The sequence below is a fragment of the Elgaria multicarinata genome, chromosome 5 (genome assembly GCF_023053635.1).
Source record: "Elgaria multicarinata webbii isolate HBS135686 ecotype San Diego chromosome 5, rElgMul1.1.pri, whole genome shotgun sequence".
In the NCBI taxonomy this organism is placed as follows: domain Eukaryota; kingdom Metazoa; phylum Chordata; class Lepidosauria; order Squamata; family Anguidae; genus Elgaria; species Elgaria multicarinata.
In genome coordinates, this window is record NC_086175.1 from 108,807,798 (window position 1) to 108,827,775 (window position 19,978).

General features: G+C 40.0%; 1 protein-coding gene across 1 annotated transcript in view; it reads right to left on the bottom strand.

Moving 5' to 3' along the window:
* The window catches only part of B3GLCT (beta 3-glucosyltransferase), a 100,633-nt gene that overhangs the window by 22,687 nt on the left and 57,968 nt on the right, over positions 1 to 19,978 (bottom strand). Inside the window, exons 8-11 of the mRNA XM_063127722.1 lie at positions 17,091 to 17,154; positions 12,893 to 13,024; positions 8,575 to 8,644; positions 507 to 620 (exon numbers count right to left, since the gene is read on the bottom strand). Coding sequence (XP_062983792.1) covers positions 507 to 620; positions 8,575 to 8,644; positions 12,893 to 13,024; positions 17,091 to 17,154 — 380 coding nt within the window. The remainder of the gene's footprint in view (positions 1 to 506; positions 621 to 8,574; positions 8,645 to 12,892; positions 13,025 to 17,090; positions 17,155 to 19,978) is intronic.

Here is a 19,978-nt window from a genome sequence, read left to right on the forward strand (position 1 = left end):
CACTAAACAGGAGGAACAGTTGCAGCTGCCACCTCAACCAGTCATGCAAAACGGCTCTCGTCTTTGTGCCTTCTCTCACTGCCAGCTCTGCAGGCTAATATACATTTCACAGGAAATATATAATACCAGTTCCCCAAGTGATGGAAGAGAGCCTGTTGTGATGGTGGGAGGGAAGATCCGTTGCTCCTTTTCTTTGCTGCCCAGTCTGCCTTAGCTTTCTGGGCTAAATCCCAAATGCCAGGGGAAGGAAGAACAGCATTAGCAGTAGGGAGTGGGGATCTATGGATCCTACCTCTCGCATCTTAAGAGGGAACACTGAGGACCCCAACCTGGAGCTGAGCCAGCACAGGGCATTTTTGTAAACCGCCCAGAGAGCTTCGGCTATTGGGCGGTATAAAAATGTAATAAATAAATAAAAAATAAAATAAAATCTCGCGATCTTCCAGATATTCTGCTGTAAAAACTTTCTGTTACTAAAAGTAGTATCACACAATATTAAAACTCACCTCTATCAGTATTTGGCACTCCTAAATCAACCGTGGGTATTGAACTTTCTGCATAATCACTATAATATTCAAGAAGAGTGGCCTCTCCTTCCCAGGTCTGTTTTACAATGGGTACTGCAAAATAAATAAGCATACTGAAATGTAAGTGGAACAGCATTTATTTTAATGGTTGAACTTGTGGCAACCTGACATATAGGATATATAGAGGGTTGTTTTTTTAATGGTAGACAGTATATAAACCTATTAAATAAATAAGTAAATGTCTCCTATTACTAAGGCAAGATAGGCATGTATGAGTCTTGTGCCCACGCACTCCAACCCCTTGCCATCCCTTCTCTCTTCCTGTCTCAGTGCACCACAACTGAAGGTTTTCCAAGTTCATTAGCCAAAGTTCCACGTTATGCCTGAACCGGGAAACGATGCTGATCCGGTTTGAAACAAACTGGATCTGAAACCATTTTAAAACTGTTCAGATATAATGTATGTAATCAGAGTTAAGTATCTTAGGAAGTCTTCAGTCACAGGATGCTGAGGGGAGGGGAGGGGTCGCACAAGGTCGGAGTGTGTGGGTGCAACGCTCATATTAATAACAAGCTATGAATATCCAAACAGGCTATTAAGTTATGGAGTAAGCAATATGTTGTTGAAAGGCTACTCTATTCATTGAAAACATTCTGCTCTCATAGGCAACGGGGTCCCTCAGCCTATGCTGGTCCATTATCCATTTTACACAAGCAGACAAGAAAAAGCAGGTCCCGTATTTGCTGCCCTCCTAAACCGCCTATCATTTGGTGTTGCTATAGGGTTCCTTGCTTTGCAGAGGGGGGCGGCGGCATAATTTCTCCTGCAATTTCCTTGAGAAAGGGAACACAGAGCCTCCAAGTACCATCACTTTGTATAAGCATAGACCAGCTTCCTGGCAGTATTAGCTACTAGAGTGCTGAAGGCTTAAGAAAGGGCGAGGGGGGGGGGGAGGCAGGGGGAAGATAGTGGAACCAGCACTCTTAGGGCAGAACTAAATGCTATAGCCCACATCTCTTCTGCTGTTGTTCTCTCGAAATATCTAGGAACACAAAATACGTGAGATGATGGGACTATGTCACAGCTTTCTTTGCTCTCCTTGCTATCTGTGCGAGTAGAGACATTGCAATGTAATTGTCATATCATGCATTTTGTACTACTAAATATCATCATGGGGAGAGGAGATAAGGGGCTGCTTTTTGCAGCAACCAGCATTGTGCTGTAAGCCCTAGGTAATGATAGCTCTGTTGGTGACTGGGATTTGTCATTTTTACACTTGTTTTTTTTAAGTGAGACTCCAAACATCAATGCCACATTCAGGTCTTTGCTAGAATATATTTCTTGATCCTTTGGTGGAATGGTGGGGTAAAAACAGAAACAAATCATTATTTCAGAAACGTTTGATTATCAATAAACCCTTTGACATTATACAATAAACCATCAGCTTATTTTTGGCTGAATAATCTGTTTTTGTATTGAGTTGCAAGAAGTGTGACCCGCTGACAAAAAGCACATATGTAAACCCCATGGTAGGTACAGCTGTACGATTTGCATGGGAGAAGTTCTTAGTAGATGATTCCTTATGGTAACTAAAACTTCAGCAAGATTTCTAGTTCAATATGGCTTTTAAAAAATGGTCATTGCTTTTAAATATGTTTTTACATAAAAGTTATGTGCAAAATTTTGAATCAACACAACCATGTAATTTGGAGGCGAGCAAGGGGAGACATGATAGAGGTGCATAAAATTATGCACGGTGTGGGGAATGTGGATAGGGAGACATTCCCCCCCCCCCCCCCGCTCTCATAATACTAGAAACCAGGATCATCCCATGATGGTAGAAGATTCAAGACAGATAAAAGGAAGTAATTCTTCACACAGGGCCTAGTCAAACTATGGAATTCACTACCACAAGACATAGTGATGGCCACCAATTTGGATGGCTCTGAAAGGGGGTTAGACAAATTCCGGGAGGAGAAAGCTATCAATGGCTACTAGTTCTGATGACTCTGAGCTACCTCCAGTCTCAGAGGAATAAGCCTATGTATACCAGTTGCTGGGGAACATGAGTGGGAGAGTGTTGTTGCACTCATTCCTGCTTGTGGGTTTCCTGTCAAGAGCTGGTTGAACACTGTGCGAACATAATGTTGGACTAGATTAGCTCTCACATAGTGGCCTATTTTTTTTAAAAAACTATCAATACCATTATCATCATCATCATCATCATCATCATCATCATCATCACAATAATAATCTCAAGAACCTGGAAACATTCTTCAGTCATTTTACTGCATCAAAAGTTAATTATTTGTAAAAATTAAATCAATGAAACATTATACTTTTATTGGTGGTAAACATTTAAGTTAAACGCTACTTAACTAAGAGAGCAATCCTGGGCAAGTATCCTATGGATGATAGGATAGCTTGTAAAACTGCTCCGAGGTCAGAGACAAGACTCCTCCAACCTCGGAAGGGGAAGTCAGAGATCTGATCCCAGACCCCCCACCCCGATTGCAGCCAGCGCAGAGAGAACAATGCCGTCTGCCACTCGAAGTATGGAAAAGCAACCTTGGAGCCTCAGGAAAGGGGGTGAGGAAGGGACTAGACTGTAGAGGCCAGTATATGAGTTAACCTGAAGCTCTCCAGCCTTCTTCCCTCCCTCTCCGAAGTGCCCTTGCTAGACTGGCTCAAAAGCTCATCCAGCGAAAATACAGTAGATCGGAGGATGGGAAAGTGAAGATAAGCTTCACCATTCCTCCCACCCTGCTGGGTTCAGTCTGGCAGGGCACAGGAGACTCGGAAGCCTCAGGCTTCCAAGCAGCGAGGGCACAATCAATAGGATTTAACCCGCCAAATAAGGTTCTGAAAAATATCACCCAACCTTGCTCTTCCATATTGCCATAACTATGTTCAGACATCATGCCAAACCAAGCTCAATTATGGTTTAGAATGGTCGGAATTGAGTAACCATGGTTTGTAGTTAGTCAAAAAGTCAAGGTTTAAAGTAGATTTACAAGCCAGGGTTTGTGCTGCAGTTCAGTGTGATGTACGAAGCACCAAACCTGCACTACAGCTAGAGATCAGTATGCAGGAAAATGGAAGCAGACTAACAACTTTAAACCATGGTTTGTTTTCACATTTTGAAGTTCAAACTGTACTTGAATTCTAAACAACTGTTAACAGAAAACATCGTTTGGTGTGATGTCTCAGGCACCAAAGCATAATGGAGATTTTGCACAGCAGATTCCATATTATAAATGAGCCTGAAGCTTTTGATTATTTTATTTTGTTTAAATACTAATCACTTCAGAGCACTTTATGATCCAGGAGTTGTAAAAACTATAAGATTTCTGATTAATATGGTATTGTAATGAAGCTGGATTATTGTAATTTTTTTCATTTGTTATTGTAATCTGTTATTACAGCTAGGTTAAACTGAATTATTAGTTTTAATTCTATTTCCAGATTACTGCTGGATCTTATGCTTTTGCAAATTACATTATTTTGTACACCACTTCATGATGTCAATCAAACTAAACTAAACTAAATATGGTATCAGGTAGCTTGCTTGAATGCCACCCATGTCACATTAAGCAATAAAATACATCTAGTGATGGAAATTCTTTTTTTACTCCTCTTTTGTCTCCTCCATAGAAGCATATTCAGAACTCCAATTACATGATTTCTGTTTTCATATAATTACACTCAGGGATAGCTATCCTTGTGATTTCCTCCTATTCAAACTAGAGTTATGTGGATGAACTGAAATGCAATTCACCTTTAGATAGCCTTTTCTGTGGTGGCATTCCAGGTCTGAAACGCCCACCCTGGGGATATTTATATTCCACCTTTTCCTTCAAAGAACTCTGTGGTGTACAAGATTCTCCACCACCAGCTGAATCAGGATTTGAACTTGGCTCTCCTCAATCTTAGTGCAATACTCTAAGTACTATAACATCCTGGGTACTGTTTGCCTAGTACTATCGTTTAGGTTACAGGTTAAGACTGAGCTTTTAAATTGGCAACAATGTCTGTTTATGGTTTGCTGATTTTATTTCATTGCTTGGTTTTTTTGGGTTTTAAATCTGTTTTATTGTAAGCTGCCTCATGCAGTTTTATAATGGAAACACAGCACTTGTATACGTGTATTTCTCAAATGAATAAATCTAGTTCAATAGACTTACTGGTATTTAGGTTTGATGAGACACTGACCAGATTCACATGACATGGCCGAGCTCATCATTTTGCAAACCTGGTGAGCATGGATTATGCGAGGGTTAAAAAATCTCACATAACCCATGGTTGGTGGGATTGCATGACACCAAAATTACCAAGCAGGGGTTGCATATTCAAAATGGTGGCCACCATGCACCACTTTCGCACCATGGGATAAATAACCCACAGAGGACTGTTGTGTTGTGCAAACCAGCCCATGGATATAACCAGCCCTGAATTTATTTATTTATTTATTTATTAAATTTATATACCGCCCCTTAGCCAAAGCTCTCTGGGCGATTTACAAAAGTTAAAAAACAGTGGCCCTGCTACTTTAATTTGATGAAGAACTTTGTGTTTCCCAGTTGTGGGCCCTACCAACCTGGCAGGTGATACCACAGATATATACGATGCCCAGAAATGTCTGAACATGCATCCAGACATCTGGATGTTACACAAACAATCCAAAGAACAGATATATGGAAATAAAGTTACAAACTTTGGACAAAACCACACATTACCTCCCAAAATGGGTGCTCAGAGAAACGTGACTGAAGACCCCAAAGAGGAATACCAAGGTCATGGACTCAAAGAACAAACTACTAAGCCAGCAATGATTGCAGAACCCTTCCAGGCATCATCATCATTATGTAAGAGTTTACATACCCCACAGTCTAAGACAGCTAGTGTAATGTTGCACTACAGTCTGAAAGAAAGCTTGAAGAAGGGAAGGGAATCGCTGGATAGAGCATGATGTTTTTTCAATTACCTCACTTGAAGCATGTATTACAAACCCAATGTCAGGCACTGTGAATCTTAAGCCCTGTACACTTGAGAAAGAGCACAAGTTCACTATGCCACTGCGGCAGCTGTTCAAATGAAAGAAATGCAAGTTCAGAAGCTGCACCCACCTGGAGTATGGGAGTCGATTCAACAAATCTCAGGAAATCAGGTGATCTAGAGGTTCCAGTAACCTCCCATCCCTCCCTATACAATTGGCTCAACCTCTCACTCTGAACAACATATTCTGAGGATTCTGCCTAGAGCTACTCTCCAGAGCAGTTTACCCCTCCTGCCTTATTTGTTATCCTTAGACCGATCTTTCAGTATTTGAACTCTTGTCTGGCTATTTGTTTATCTGGGACTTATGTGCCTTGGAACCCTGTGGTGATGGGTGAAAAAATACCAGGAAACCAAGAAAAGTTCAGAAGTCTCCAACCCAGCCACCACAAAGGACTATCAAAGCACAACAAATCTAATTACAGAAGATTTGTTTTCATCTCTGTCATAAATTTGTCAGCTGCAGAACAAAGTTATCGGGGAAAATAAGATCAATGCATTTTAACTGTTATTTGAAGGCAGAGAAAAATGCTGAAGGCTGATTCCCTTTAACGCAGGACACAGCTGGATTAGTTTGTCTTACAGCCTACTGAACTAGTCACCATTTGAGATCTAAGGGATGCATGAAATACATGACAAATTATGATGTAATGGAAATTCTTCAAGTATTAGACAGCTGCCATCAGTAAAAAGAAAAGAAAAAGCCATCTGGTCTAAAGCTGCACTTCAACCCCAGCTAAACTCTTGCTAAAATTAAACATTTAATTTTTCCACAGCTTGGCTCTATAACACTCTGTTGTATATAAATATGTTATATTCTTTTCCAACTACAGTATAAATCTGGGGGGAAACCCATTCAACTAAGAACATAGCATCAATATTTTTCCTGAATAATTTTATTCATTTTGCATGGATGACAATAAGAAGCCAATAGTGCATTATTGTGGGGAGGGATACGGTTAATTTAGGGGACTGATTTTTAGGTATACTGACGACCTATGATTCTTTTCCAGTCTCATGTCACTAGTGTGTCTAAAAACACCACAGCTCTCCATTTTGTAAATCATCATCACTTTCATGTACATGGAGAATGTGTGAAATGTACTTTTTGTTCTCCTTCTCAAACAACTCTACCACACCATAGGGTTAGGTGCATGAGAGGGTATAAACAATGGTCCACCTCCTTGCTATGGTCAACATTGTGGCTCTTTCTGATCACAATGAATGAAGATCGAATTTTAAACTAACATCGGGACCATCAACAAAGTATTTCACCCTTTTAAACGCTTTCTAAGATCCTCCTGTCTGACCCAATTTTACATTTTGCCCCATTTTAACCAATATGCCACCCCCTTTTTGTCACAAAATTTCTACTCTCTGTTATGATCAGCATACTATATATGGATACTAGTGGGATGAAAGAGAAAAGAAGAAAAAAAGAGAGTAAGTTCTGAGCATCTAACTGTTTGACTGATACATGTTCCGAGTTCTCCCGTTTTCTCACAAGTGGGGTTAGGCAGGGAGACTAGGGGCATGTCTAGAACTCCCGGCTTTCTGGGAGGGAGAGGGAGGTTCTCGCGATATGGTGATTGCGGGATCCTCCCCCTTTGTCTACACGCAGCATGCAACGTCCCGGGAGGACGGAGGATGTTGTGCCTGCCATTTTTTTTTATCGCAAATGAGTTCAGGAGAACTCCTGCACAAAGGTACTATTTAAAAATATATATCTATTCCTGTTCCCTCCACCCCATCCCAGATGGGCACAGAGCTCCTCAGGAGCTCCGCGCCCCAGGCCTAGTTCCCAGCTCCTTGCGGTTACTCACGAGGTGCCAGGACAAACCAGGATGGCCAGCCACACATCCCGAGACCATGGGAAAAAACAGGATTAAAGGGTAGGGCGAGATCCCAGGAAAAGGGAGGGATCATCCCTCCCTGCTCCTGGGATTCCCTGTGCGTCATGTTGATGCACAGGGACAAACCCCAGGATATTGCCCCGTCTAGACATGCCCTAGGTTTACGCCACCCAATCAGCTATTGCTAGAGAGTTTTGCAGAATTTAAAACTTGGCCTCAAGACTAATTGAATATTAATTCTGCCTTCTAAGCTAGAAGGAAATATAGCAAGATAACTTTTAGTCTGGGGTTTACTGTCAAACCCAGCCACAAATTACAGGATACTTTTTGTGGGCCGAGGCAGGAGAAGTTTTATTCTAAGGCCTAGAATAAACTCCTTTTACATGTATTCAAATACTGCCATGTGCCTTAGGAAAATTCCAGGAGGACAGTTACCAGCTGGTGTTTGCTTCACCTTATCTGCAATACAAGCAACCCATGCAACCTGAATATAAACATTGATATAAACATTGCTTATCATTTATAGCAATGATGTTATTGAAAGACTTAAAATGTAAACCTGTCCAGCTTTGGTAGTTGCCTTTTTAAAATCATACATATAGCTCTTTAAGTTTGTAAACTGCATTGCAATCTTCCTAGTAATGGCCTCACAACAATCCTAGGAAATAAATTACTTTCCCCTTTCAAGAATATTCAGCTAGTTGCTGGTGGCAATCAGAAGGTAGATTTCCAGTTCAAAGACCAAATACCTTCAGGATCATGTTAGCTTCTTGAAAAGGGAACATTTCCTCACTGTCACTAAAATAAAATATTCAAAATAGCTCATGAAAATCAATGTGAGCTGATAAGCCCTGCTTTTGGAAACCAGACCAATTATTTTGGCATTTGTATGTGGAATTACAAAACTGATTTAAAGCATGCAGTTTTGAAGCCTTCGTTGACTCATCGCTTTCAATGGAAATCATCCACTTCCCTCCCTCTTCTTCACATAATTTCCCCACAAGCTGTTTCCAACATAAAAAGTTCAACAAGTGACGCTACAAAATCAAAAATACATCCGACTATACATTTCAAGATTTTATAGGGATGAACAAAACCAGTTTCAGAAAATTTAAGATGCTCTTAAATTTAGAACTTACTTCTGTCTCCATGGAATTTCCTGCATGTTTTTACAGCAACAAAGATATCTGTTTTCTTCACAGGATCTCCCTGAAAAACAAAAAAGCCATCTTCATTTTTTTTTCTTCCATTCAGGTTTATATTGCATGAATAAGTCTTTGTAAAAAGACACCCTCAGAACATAGCTTTATAACCACAATATATTAAAAAGCAGTTTAAGGCAGTGTAACATGATACATTTTCTACATCTCAAAATTTAAATAATTTAAACCATCAATGTTGCCTAGCAGCATTTTCCACTGAATTATAATTGAAATTCTGACTGAAGTCAGTTACAAGACATTAGGGAAGCAAATGAACAAAAGGAAGTATCTGACTGTAGAAGTATGAAAGGTGAAGTTATGATTCTTGCCAAAAGGTAAGCATTGTTAAGTCCCATTGACTTCAATAGGAGAGATGCAACCATCTGCTTAACTCTCCCACTGAAAACAGTGGAACTTTGAAGTACTTATCTTTGGTTGGACCATACCTTTATTCTGAAAGTGTTGTGCATTTTTACCATGAGTGGAATCCACAGAACTACTTTAAAGCAAGACCAGTGGGATTTTTGACTTCTTTCCTTTGATCAGCAAGCATCAGTACTATAGCAGAAACTGACAGCCATATACAAGAAAAGGAATCAGTAAGCTCTGAACAACTCCAAGGTTTGCAGAAGTACAAAAACCTTTAGAAAAAGTCCTTAAAGAGGGAAGGAAACTCCAAAATAGCCCAATCAGGATGAAGTGTGCACAGTGGCCAAAAATGCAGTCTGTCAAGGTGTGTGTGTAGAACATGACTGACTTCATTTTGTACTTCTGAAACACTGAACTGAAGCATTTCATACTGCAACATTTTGTTGCAGGACCAGCTTGTTAACCCAGTTTCACAAAACCTCGTGAAGGTAGGATATAATTCATTGGCAATCTTACTTTAATAAAACAGCACCATCATAGGTCAAGAAAAGACAGGAAATAATTACTGGCAAGGTTTTCCATCCTTAAACCAGGATATACCGTATCTGGAAGCAGCCTGCATTTTCACTTGGGAACTTAATACTAGGGATGTGCTTTCAATCTGAGAAAAATATATCAAACCATTTTCTAACGGAAGTAATATAGGCTTGTTTTGAAAACAATGAAATTGAGGTCAAAGAGGTTAAAGGCTTATGCAAAATAAATCAATAATAGTGTGGGGAAACAAATCTATGCTCGCCGGTGAATAAATAATAAACACTTTGCACTTTTAGTGCTCAAAGCATTTCACATACATTACCTTGTAATCCTTACAACAGTCTGATGTGGTTGTTATCCCCATATTGCAAACTAGGGAAAGGGATGCTTCCCTAAGTTTGCCTAGTTAGTTCATGACTGAGCCATGATTTGAATAGGGGACTTCCCAGCTGGGGACTTTAGTCTGCTAAGGACACCTTTCATAAAGTATATTTATTTAAAACCAGAGAATGCCTGCTTGCAGCCCATGGATCATATCTGATCCCTATCAAAGTTTATAGCGAAATGCTTGCCCACAGTTTCACTCCTAACATTTTCAGCATTTTCAATTTATATATATATTCATGTTAATGGATAGAATCCGTTTGTAACTGGGCTTACCAAATCAAGCTAATTTCTCCCAAAAACAACAACAAAAAGTAGTTCTCTTTAGTCCAACTCCAAATTCAGATCCAATGATGTCTTCACATAATGGGGTCCAAACACTATGGCTAGGTTGGCATGATCTCGGTGGTGAAAGAAGTCATCATGGTTTCTTCCCCTAACCCTGCATGTCCTGTGCACACAGCAGTTGTTGACATCATTACCCACGTTGCAGCATGGTTTGGCATGTCGTCTGAACCTGGTGGGTGGCACAGCGATTTCATATCCACCCCACAACCCACAACATGCAATAGGGTTTGTAGGGTTGGTCCAAAGCCACCCCTGCCATGACACATGCCAGATTCAGACAACATGCCAAACCGCGTTGCAGCATGAGTCATTATGTAAACAACTGGTTCATGGACAGTAGGCACAGGGAGAGAAAACACGACGGCTTTTTTAACCTTGTGATCGTGTGAATCCAGCCTATATCTCAACCTATTTTTGCACGTCTCCTCAGTTTCAAAAGCAATTTACCCTGTGATAAGAGAGGGCACTGCTGTTTGAGAAAAACAAGTTCAAAACTCTTGGGTGCACAGAACTAGTTGAGGGGTTCTTTAGGTCCCAGCAAGGGTATTTTACTTGGTCATAATCTTTCATTTCATATTTAAGAATAAACAATACTGAAAATTATTCAACAGCTCGCGTCTATCCTTGGGATATATACTATTAATCTATAAATGCAGAGACATGAGAAAGAACTATTTCAACACCCATATTCAGGACTGTCCTCTCTCAACCAAGATCCCAGCTTATCTATTCCAGGCCATCGGTTATGTTCAGGTGGCCATCCATCTTCCAAACCTAGGCATGTCATAACTCATTCCCACTGTGAACTGGGTATTCATATTCAATCTTGTGCATCTGGCCATTTTAAAAAGTAGCCTCCTCAACCCATGTAGAGATTATACAAACAAACTATTTATTTTTTGCAAAATCCAGACTCAAAATTATAATAGGAAAGCAGCAGAAAATTCACAGGGCAAAAGAGTAACCCTTTATATTAGTCAGGGTTCTTTCTCATCCTCTCCTTCCTTTCACTGTTTCCAACTGTCTCTTCCAGCTCTTCTCAGCAGTCTGAAGGACCTGTACTTGTAGCTTCTTATTCCTCCTGAGCTAATAGGTTTCACTTACTTGATCCATACACATTTCTCATGTTAAAATAAGGTGTATGCAGATCCTGCTTTATAAGTAGATAGGGCAGATACATGAATGAACTGCCATGGCTGCCCCTGTTATGTCTATTTGGCCAACAAATGCAACAATGGGTGATTGCTTCCAGATGAGGCTGCTATTGTGCAATCATCCAGTCTCATTCACAGAACTTTATAAAGGTTTCAGATAACATTGTGATCCATTTGTAATCAGCGCATGTTTTCCCACTGCTGTATCCATCCTTTTTGAAACTGCAAAAAAAGCATCAGATCAGGAGGGCAAGAGCAGAACAGCACTGCAATTTTTCAGCAGGTGTGGACAAGAAAATGTGTGACTAAAACACAGTGGGAGGAGCTGCCTGGGGGAAAGTGAACAACAAGTTGGGAATGCCCCCTCCTTTCTCTATTGCATGCAGTGCATTTCTAGTTGTAGAGCCATTTCATGTCCCGCAAACCAAGTCCTTTCCACACTCCCACTGCTTCTCTGAGCTTACAAAGCAGGGATAGATCCCGTTGAACAAAGCAGTGCTTACATCTGAGTAAACAGACGTAGAATCTGATTGCAAGGCTGCAATCCCCTTACTGGCATTTGAGCGGGGGCAGGGAATGAAAGCAAAATTGCACTATGCTGCCATAAGGGCACTATGAAATTGTCTGTGTGTGTGTGGTTTTTTTTAAAGATTCCTGGAGGCAAAACTGACCCAGCTTGTCAATTTCAACTGCTGCCTTACCATTTTCCCTTTGAAGAAACAGCAACACTGAATCAAAGGAAACCCTTCAAGTGTCCAGAGAGATTGGGGAAAGTGAAGAAATATCAAAATTCTGCAGTTGTTTAACTCACTTGTGAAACTGGCCACAAAAATCAAGTTTGAAATTGACTAGAAAAGCAAGCAGGTGAGTTTTCTAGCTGGTTGTGAAACTGACCAGGAAAGGGCAGGATTTACAGCCTTATCATAACCATGTCTATTGGAAAGTAAGGCTGCAATCTACTTGCCCTGTGCTGCAGGTAATTAAAAAATTTTTTTAACCAGCACACACACGGGTATTAAAATGGTGCTGAGGAGCAGCTACTTTAAAATGTAGAGAGAAGTGTTGTCCAGCAACTACTGAGTCGCAAAAGGAGAGGAGAGAACATTGCTCACTTAGCATGTTGTGCCCACTTGTAATGCACAGCCAAAAAAAGGGCAAGACCACACAAAGTGTGGACAGTCAATGGGAATTCCACTTTTAGCTTACAGTGGAAGAGCAATGACTGGTAGCGCTAAGAGCCCTCCCTCTGAAAGCACCCAGCAATACAGTGCAATATAAACACAACCTCACATACATTCTGCTCTTTCCAGTCTATCTTATTTTATTTTAGACTAATTGATTAAATCTGAAGAATCGTGCAAAGTTCTTAAGTTTGGAAAATTTTAAACAGGTAGAAATGGATTTGAGTAAGATCTCTTTATTTGTCTATCTTTTAGAAGAAGAAGAAAACTGGAAATACTTACACAAAGTGGGAGGAAATTCACAAATGTAGTGGCACAGTGAGCAGTATTAGGAGAATCAAAGTCATCTGTACAAAACTCAGGCACTGTGGTAAGATGTGGTCCATTCCCTTTCTCCCAGATATATAGTGCAATCTTTCAAAATATAATGTAAAATATACAGCAAATAGCAATTAGCAATGAAATATTTTCATACTGTGAAGATACACAAATACAATACATATAACTTGTGTAGAAAAGAGATATGTGAATTACACTCATATCTGCTGTGCAAAGGGAATTCCAAATTTTGAACCAGAGAGTAAGCTAATAATTCCATGTATGCAGGTACACAGTATACTACGAATAAACTATTAGCTCTCCTCCTTATAAAAAGTCAGATACACCTTCTCTAATGATGGGAAAACTCTCTTTCAGTCACCACAAATTCAATAATTTCTATGAGTTTTCCTAGAAACATTCTTGAATTTTCTCAAGTCTTTCTAAGAAAGCTAAAAAGAGATAAACCAGCAAAATGCCACCATTCCTTTCCCAAACAAAAAAAGAAGGGGGGCTCAGTGGTAGAGCACATGTTTTACATGCAGAAGGTCCTAGGTTCGACCCCTGGCATCTCCAGGTAGGATTGGGAAAGACTCCAGTCTGCAACACTGCAGAGCCACTGCTAGTCAACGTAGACAATACTAAGCTAGTTGGACCAATGATCTGACTAGGTATAAGGCAGATGCCTAATAGGGCAGTAGTGATAACTTGGGAAGGCTTGCTAAATAAAGAAAATACAGATGGGTTCATGAGATTTGTAATTCACCCTACCTCTCAATTCAATTTAGGAATCCAAGGAAATTACAAACCCATGTTCTCTGGTAGGAAATGGCACTCTTGAGCATGCTCAGGAGCAGCATTTCCAGTGAAGCCCTCCCCCTGCCAACTGTTACCTCAATTCTCTTCTCAAAGGTAAGCCGATTTGCTTGGGAGGAGGGAATGGGAGGGGGGACACCTAGCACTAGGGCAAGAACAAATTCCATTCTGAGCTGAACGCTCATTTGGAGGGGTCTGGGGCCAGCTCAAAATAGAAGGGGGCTTTTTAAACTGGGGGAGTTTGTATTTGAAATTCTTCTAATTATGATTTGCCCCAACCATTAATCTTTTCACATAAACCTAAATCTAACTAATGTATATGATATCAAATGAGACTGCACATATGTTCAGTGACTATTATTTATTCCCAACTGGAGAAGAAGAAAACACAAATTGAAAATAAGTTTAGTTAAGGTTGACAAGAACAGATGGTTGGGAAGCTTAGTAAATGTTCACACAGCTGTACAGACAAACACTGTCATTCTTCCCTGTAGCTAATTTTTACATTTGAGTAATTCATTCCTGAATTGATGAAAATTAATCAAATAGTAAAAGATATTTATAACAGACATATTTTAAACTCATGTTGATTTTGACAATTACAGCAGGGTTCTTTTAATTACACTGCTCCATGATGTGGTAATATAACCTGCAGAGTCTTAGAAAATAAGTAGTGGTACAGTCTTAGTTTGCACCCGTGGAACAATTTAAGGACTGAGCTGCCTACTCCATGATATTTTTTTTCTTGCCAAATACTGTTGTCCCACAGATATCCTAGATCATTTTCACACTTTAACAGCAAAAAGCAACTTGACATTTCCAAAGAGCTCATAAAGCTTATGGCTTGTTACGGTTAGAAGCCAGTAGAAGTAGGCTGTTCCAGGATTCTTACTGGAAACCAAGTTTAAAAAGAAAGAAAAGAAACCCTGAAAGGATTAATTGTAAAGAAATCCACAATAGGCTCAGCATGTGTCATGAAAAAGAAAAAATTAATACACCCGAAGGATGGGTTGTAACAGAATACAGTAAAAAATGAATTATATTCCACCTGGAAAGGCACAGCAGCATACTGAATGCAGTTGAGAGGCAGGAAAAAAATAATGACCCAAGGCATCAGATGCTTTTGAGTGCACAGGAGCAAATCATACTTCCCTTCACTTTCAATAATGCCTAGTGATACCATAAATTGTCATTGGAAAAGGAAGAAAGATGGTAACCTTTAAATGTACATCTCATTACTAATAAATACAGCTTGCATTCCTCAAGCATGGCCTCTAGAAATCCCCTTGTCCCCAATCTGAACATTATTAATGCATATAAAGCAAGAGGACTGACACGTGGTTGCCTATTTTCATACATATATTCCTGGCTAACAATGCAAATACCCTGTCCTGCAATTGGGACTGTGGGATGAAATTCCAACTACCTAACATCCATCACATGTGGGCTAGCTATGGTTATGAAACAGAATTCATGTATTGAGTTTTTTAGTAGAGAGATTTTTAAAAAAGAATAAGGATGTTTTGAGAAAGTGTGTACCAAACCACAACTTGACAGTGAGCGAGTCTCTCCTGTCCTTCCTGTTTTACTGCATAATTGGATTTGAATCAATGCAGGAAGGTGAAGCTTCAAGGGGAGGTGGGAGTTAAATATGAAGTCTGGAGCATTTGAACTACTGTCTCTCCTAAGTGCATCTCAAACACAGAAGTGGATGGGGAAATTTTTGCTCATATGAAGGCTCCATGCTTATACCTGAGCTCCTGAAAAGCTTTGGACTGCCAGTCTACAAATGGCTATAGAAATTAATTGATTTAATCTATTGCAACTCATTATATCTTTCTGCTAATAAAGATGTGAGCCTCTTTCTCCCCATATAATATTTTTAAATGGTTGTGCTGTTTACCACATCATATTGTGGATCTGATGATATGGGTTCACCTTTGAAACACTCATGAATAAGGCATTATGCCAGAATGGGTTACTGACTGGCATCCTGCAGAGGAGAGAACATATGGAATATGCAGTATTTATGAACTCTTTACCTGCTACTAAAAATTATTCTTCAGATAGTTATGGAAGACGATTCCTGCAATACTGCATGTTTGTGGAAATACTTGGCATAACGCTTTTATAGATTCTCTTTCTGACATTAACACAGTGGATTTAGAGGGAATACTGTATCAGGTGTCTTGGATTACAACTAACATAAATGGATTAATGTCACCTTGATATTTGTTTGACTGTGTGGACTGGTACATAATTTGGGGTTTATAATGTTTCTGTACATGGCCATGCTCGTGCATCTTACCTTATCTTTCACACAGATTTCAAGGAGAACATAACACAGGCTGAGATACCAAGAACTGTGCAAGCATTCAGAGTTACTTCATTGCTTGTTTTTTCTCAGCTATGCATATGCCGCATGGCAAATTGCCTATGATTACAAAACCTGTGTATGATATGGGGCATAGGGGGTTAGCTGTCCAAACAAAAAGTAATAAAAATATTGCTGGGTGTACACAAACTTCTTTTTCCTAAAGCTTTTAAAACTTGATGTTGTGCAGACTTCTACTTTTACTTTCTACTGTTGGTTTTACCCTACCCTGTGCCTGCTTACGCTACCCTGTACCTGTTTGCATTCTCTTCCCCTCCTTATTGTTTTACTATGATTTTATTAGATTGTAAGCCTATGCGGCAGGGTCTTGCTATTTACTGTTTTACTCTGTACAGCACCATGTACATTGATGGTGCTATATAAATAAATAATAATAATAATAATAAGTAGCTCTTTGGATCCTTTATGATTCTATATAATGAAGGAAATATATACTGATATATATATATATATATACAATAGGTCACTGCAGAGGCACCAGTGAGGGAGGAAGCAGCAGCCAGGCACCTCTCCACTGTGCCTGGGTCCAGCTCCAGCTCAGAGCCCCCTCCCTCCTGCTACCAACTGTCTCTGCAGAGGCCACCAGTGAGGGAGGAAGCAGCAGCCAGGCACCTCTCCACCATGCCTGGGTCCAGCTCCAGCTGAGAGCCCCCTCCCTCCTGCTGTCAACTGTAACTGCTGAACTTTCCAACTAAGATTGTAGTGCCTGAATTTGCTTTCCTTTCCCCCCTCCTCCTCCTCCCTCCCAATCCCCTTTCCTTTTGTGTCATGTCTTTTAGATTGTAAGCCTGTGGGCAGGGACTGTCAAGAAATACTTTTGTAAGCCGCCGTGAGAGCCTTTTTTGGCTGAATGGCGGCATAAAAATCCTTAAATAAATAAATAAATAAAATAAATATAACTTCCCTCTTCCTATTGCATGGTGCAAAGATAGGTAATAGCAAAACACTTACCTCATGTTTTAAATCTATTGTAAAATCTGATTTTAGAGGTTCATTTTTCAGTCTCTTTGCAAGCCTGTGTAATAAAAATAAAAGAATGTGTAGAAATAAATTTGAGGTTCATTACATCAAACTATCAAACCATTACCTAGTAACACAAAGGTGTTGTAACTAAATCTTAAAAGACAATGTACAAATTTACAAGCCACCAACGTAATTGTCTCCAAGCATCTTCTCTGACGCTGTTAAGCCCAACCTGCTCCATGGTTTACTGGGAACCTATGGGCTATGAAACAAGCAGGAGGACAACTAGTATGCAGATGGTGCAAATCACACAGCGAGTGTGACCATATACAATTGAGAGCACATTATCATGGCTACTTTGTGGCAGGATTTGTGGCAAAGTGTTCTTACTTCTCAGTATCCACTGGTAAATAAGTTGTTAAAATCAGATCTATGGGCAGTACCCAACTGTGTCATGCCATTAGCACAAACGCTGTTGAACCATCAGAAACTAGGTTCCAAACTATGTGCAAGAAGAGAACCCAACTAAAGTTATGTATGCACAAGTGCAGTTGTGCAAGTCATTGTGCAGTCTAGTTGCGCAACAGATTATACAATTTGTTGCACACGCATATTGGGCAAAGCACTTGCACAACAGAAAGTTTTGGCAGAGCTCCACTAGTGCTATTTGAGTTTGTGGAAAGACACCATTAGATACTGCCATAGGTGGGGATATGGTGGGATACTTGAAGGCCTGCTATGACAAGTTGGCAAGGCACTGTGGGGGGAAAATAACTCATTCCCATTTTGAAGTTGGCTCCAGTGGACAAAGTATTTGAAGAGGTGTGACCAAACATTTGTATAGCTGTGGGAGACTGAGTGGGTCCAAGAAGGAGTTAATTCTCTTTTTGAGAGGGGGTGGACTAGGGTAGTAGTGGCTCAACCTCAGATGGTTTTGGAGTAAGCAGATTATCTAGACCCAATTCAATCCCACTTCAGGTCTGGGTTTGGTATTGAAATGGCCAGTGTCACCCTAATGGATGACCTCTGTTGGGAGAGAGGTGGCGAGAACAACCTTTTTGATATCATCCAAAGTAATATCTTGCTGGACTGGATCTGCAGGTTGGCTGTCAGAGGCACAGAGATATGGTAGTTCTTGCCCTAGCAAGGTCAAGAAAATAATATAGGGGATTTCTGCTAGACCTCACAGCATTAGGGGTCCCAAAGGGTTCATCTTGTCCCCCATATATTTTAACATCTATATGAAGCTGCTGGGTGAGGTCATCAGGGGATTTAGAGTGAGTACACTCACTCAGTCAAGTGAAGCTGTGCAGGTGCTGAGCCAGTATGTGGATTTGGTAATAGGCTGAATGAGGGCCAATAAAATGAAGCTGTAGGTGGTTCTGATTTCTGGAAATTGAGTATACATTCCATTCTATGTGGGGCTGCACCCCTATCTGAAAGAAAAGGTGCATAGCTCAGAGGTATTCCTTGATCTTGCTTTGTCAGTTGAAGTCCAGGTGACCACAGTACCTCAGGATGCCTTTTACCAGCCACAACTGTTCCCGAACACTAATAGTCTAGCCAACGATTCTGAAGGAGCTGCACTTCTGAGCCCAATTCAAGATGCTGACTTTTAAAACCCAAAATGGCTTGGGAACCAAGTATCTGAAAGAGTGCCTCTCCCTGTATCAGCTTGTCTGTATTTTAAGATTGTCAGGGGATGCTCTTGGGGAGATTATGTGTCAGCAATAATAACTTCATCATGGAAATATGATGCCAGCTCAAAACCTTCTTGTTTCTCCAGGCATTTTAACTATGACATGATCTTTGTGTTAATTGCTTTTCAGTTTTATCATGTTGACATTGTTTTACTGTTTTTATGGTATACTGTATGACTTTTTGATCACCACAGATACACATTCAGTTACTACTGAGGAAGTATGGATTTCATGATGTTATATTCTACTGTCTCTGTCAGCTTTGCAAATAATTCTCCCTTATCAACAATCTTCTTTATCAACTAGCTACCTTGGCAAGTTATTGAAGGGATCATCATCATCTCATCCCAGCTGTCACTCTGCTCCAATCCATTCTCTCTACTTTCCATTCCATCTATTCCTATCCTACTTTTTTGTTTCCGGAAATGCTCCCTCCCATATACACCACTAAGATCTCTGCAGCATTATCTGAACTCCCTCACTGATTTAGAGAGCAAGGAGAGGCAAATGAAAAGCCCTGCCAAACCAGAGATTAATGCAGCATCTGGGAGAAGGTCCTGCCACATGTCTATGTGCCACAGGTAATTGGTGTCTGAACAGGAGACGTTCTTGAACACCTGGTTTTCTTAATAAAATAAAATAAAAAAATAAATCAGTGTTGAATGCTTTGGTCGGACATACTTTTACATTCAAATTTTAAAATGGAGGCATATAATGTAAGACCTAATTATTCAACATCTGCACATGGCTTTCCAGACAACTAAACAAGGAAACAGAGAGACATGAATTCTTCAGCATGTTCCAAAAGTTATATTTTTACTTCTAGAAGGCTTTCCTGCTCATTAGCCAAGTATGCCTTGCCTTACTGCTTCCATATGTATTTAATTCTCAACTTTTGCCCAGATATTTTGGACGCTTGGCTAGGATCTATATTTGTCTTTATACTAATAAACCAAAGTTATATGCAAATACCTATTGCCCAACATGTACATGTATGGAATTTTAATCACGCATTAATGCATTTTACAATACACATGTATGATAGTGCATGAAGTAAATGGAAATGGACTTTTAAGGGTTTATAGTTACTTAACATTGGGTAAGAGCTCATTTGAGATCAAAGAGTCTCAGTACATTCTATATACATACAAACCCAGAGAGAGGTTTAATGCTTAA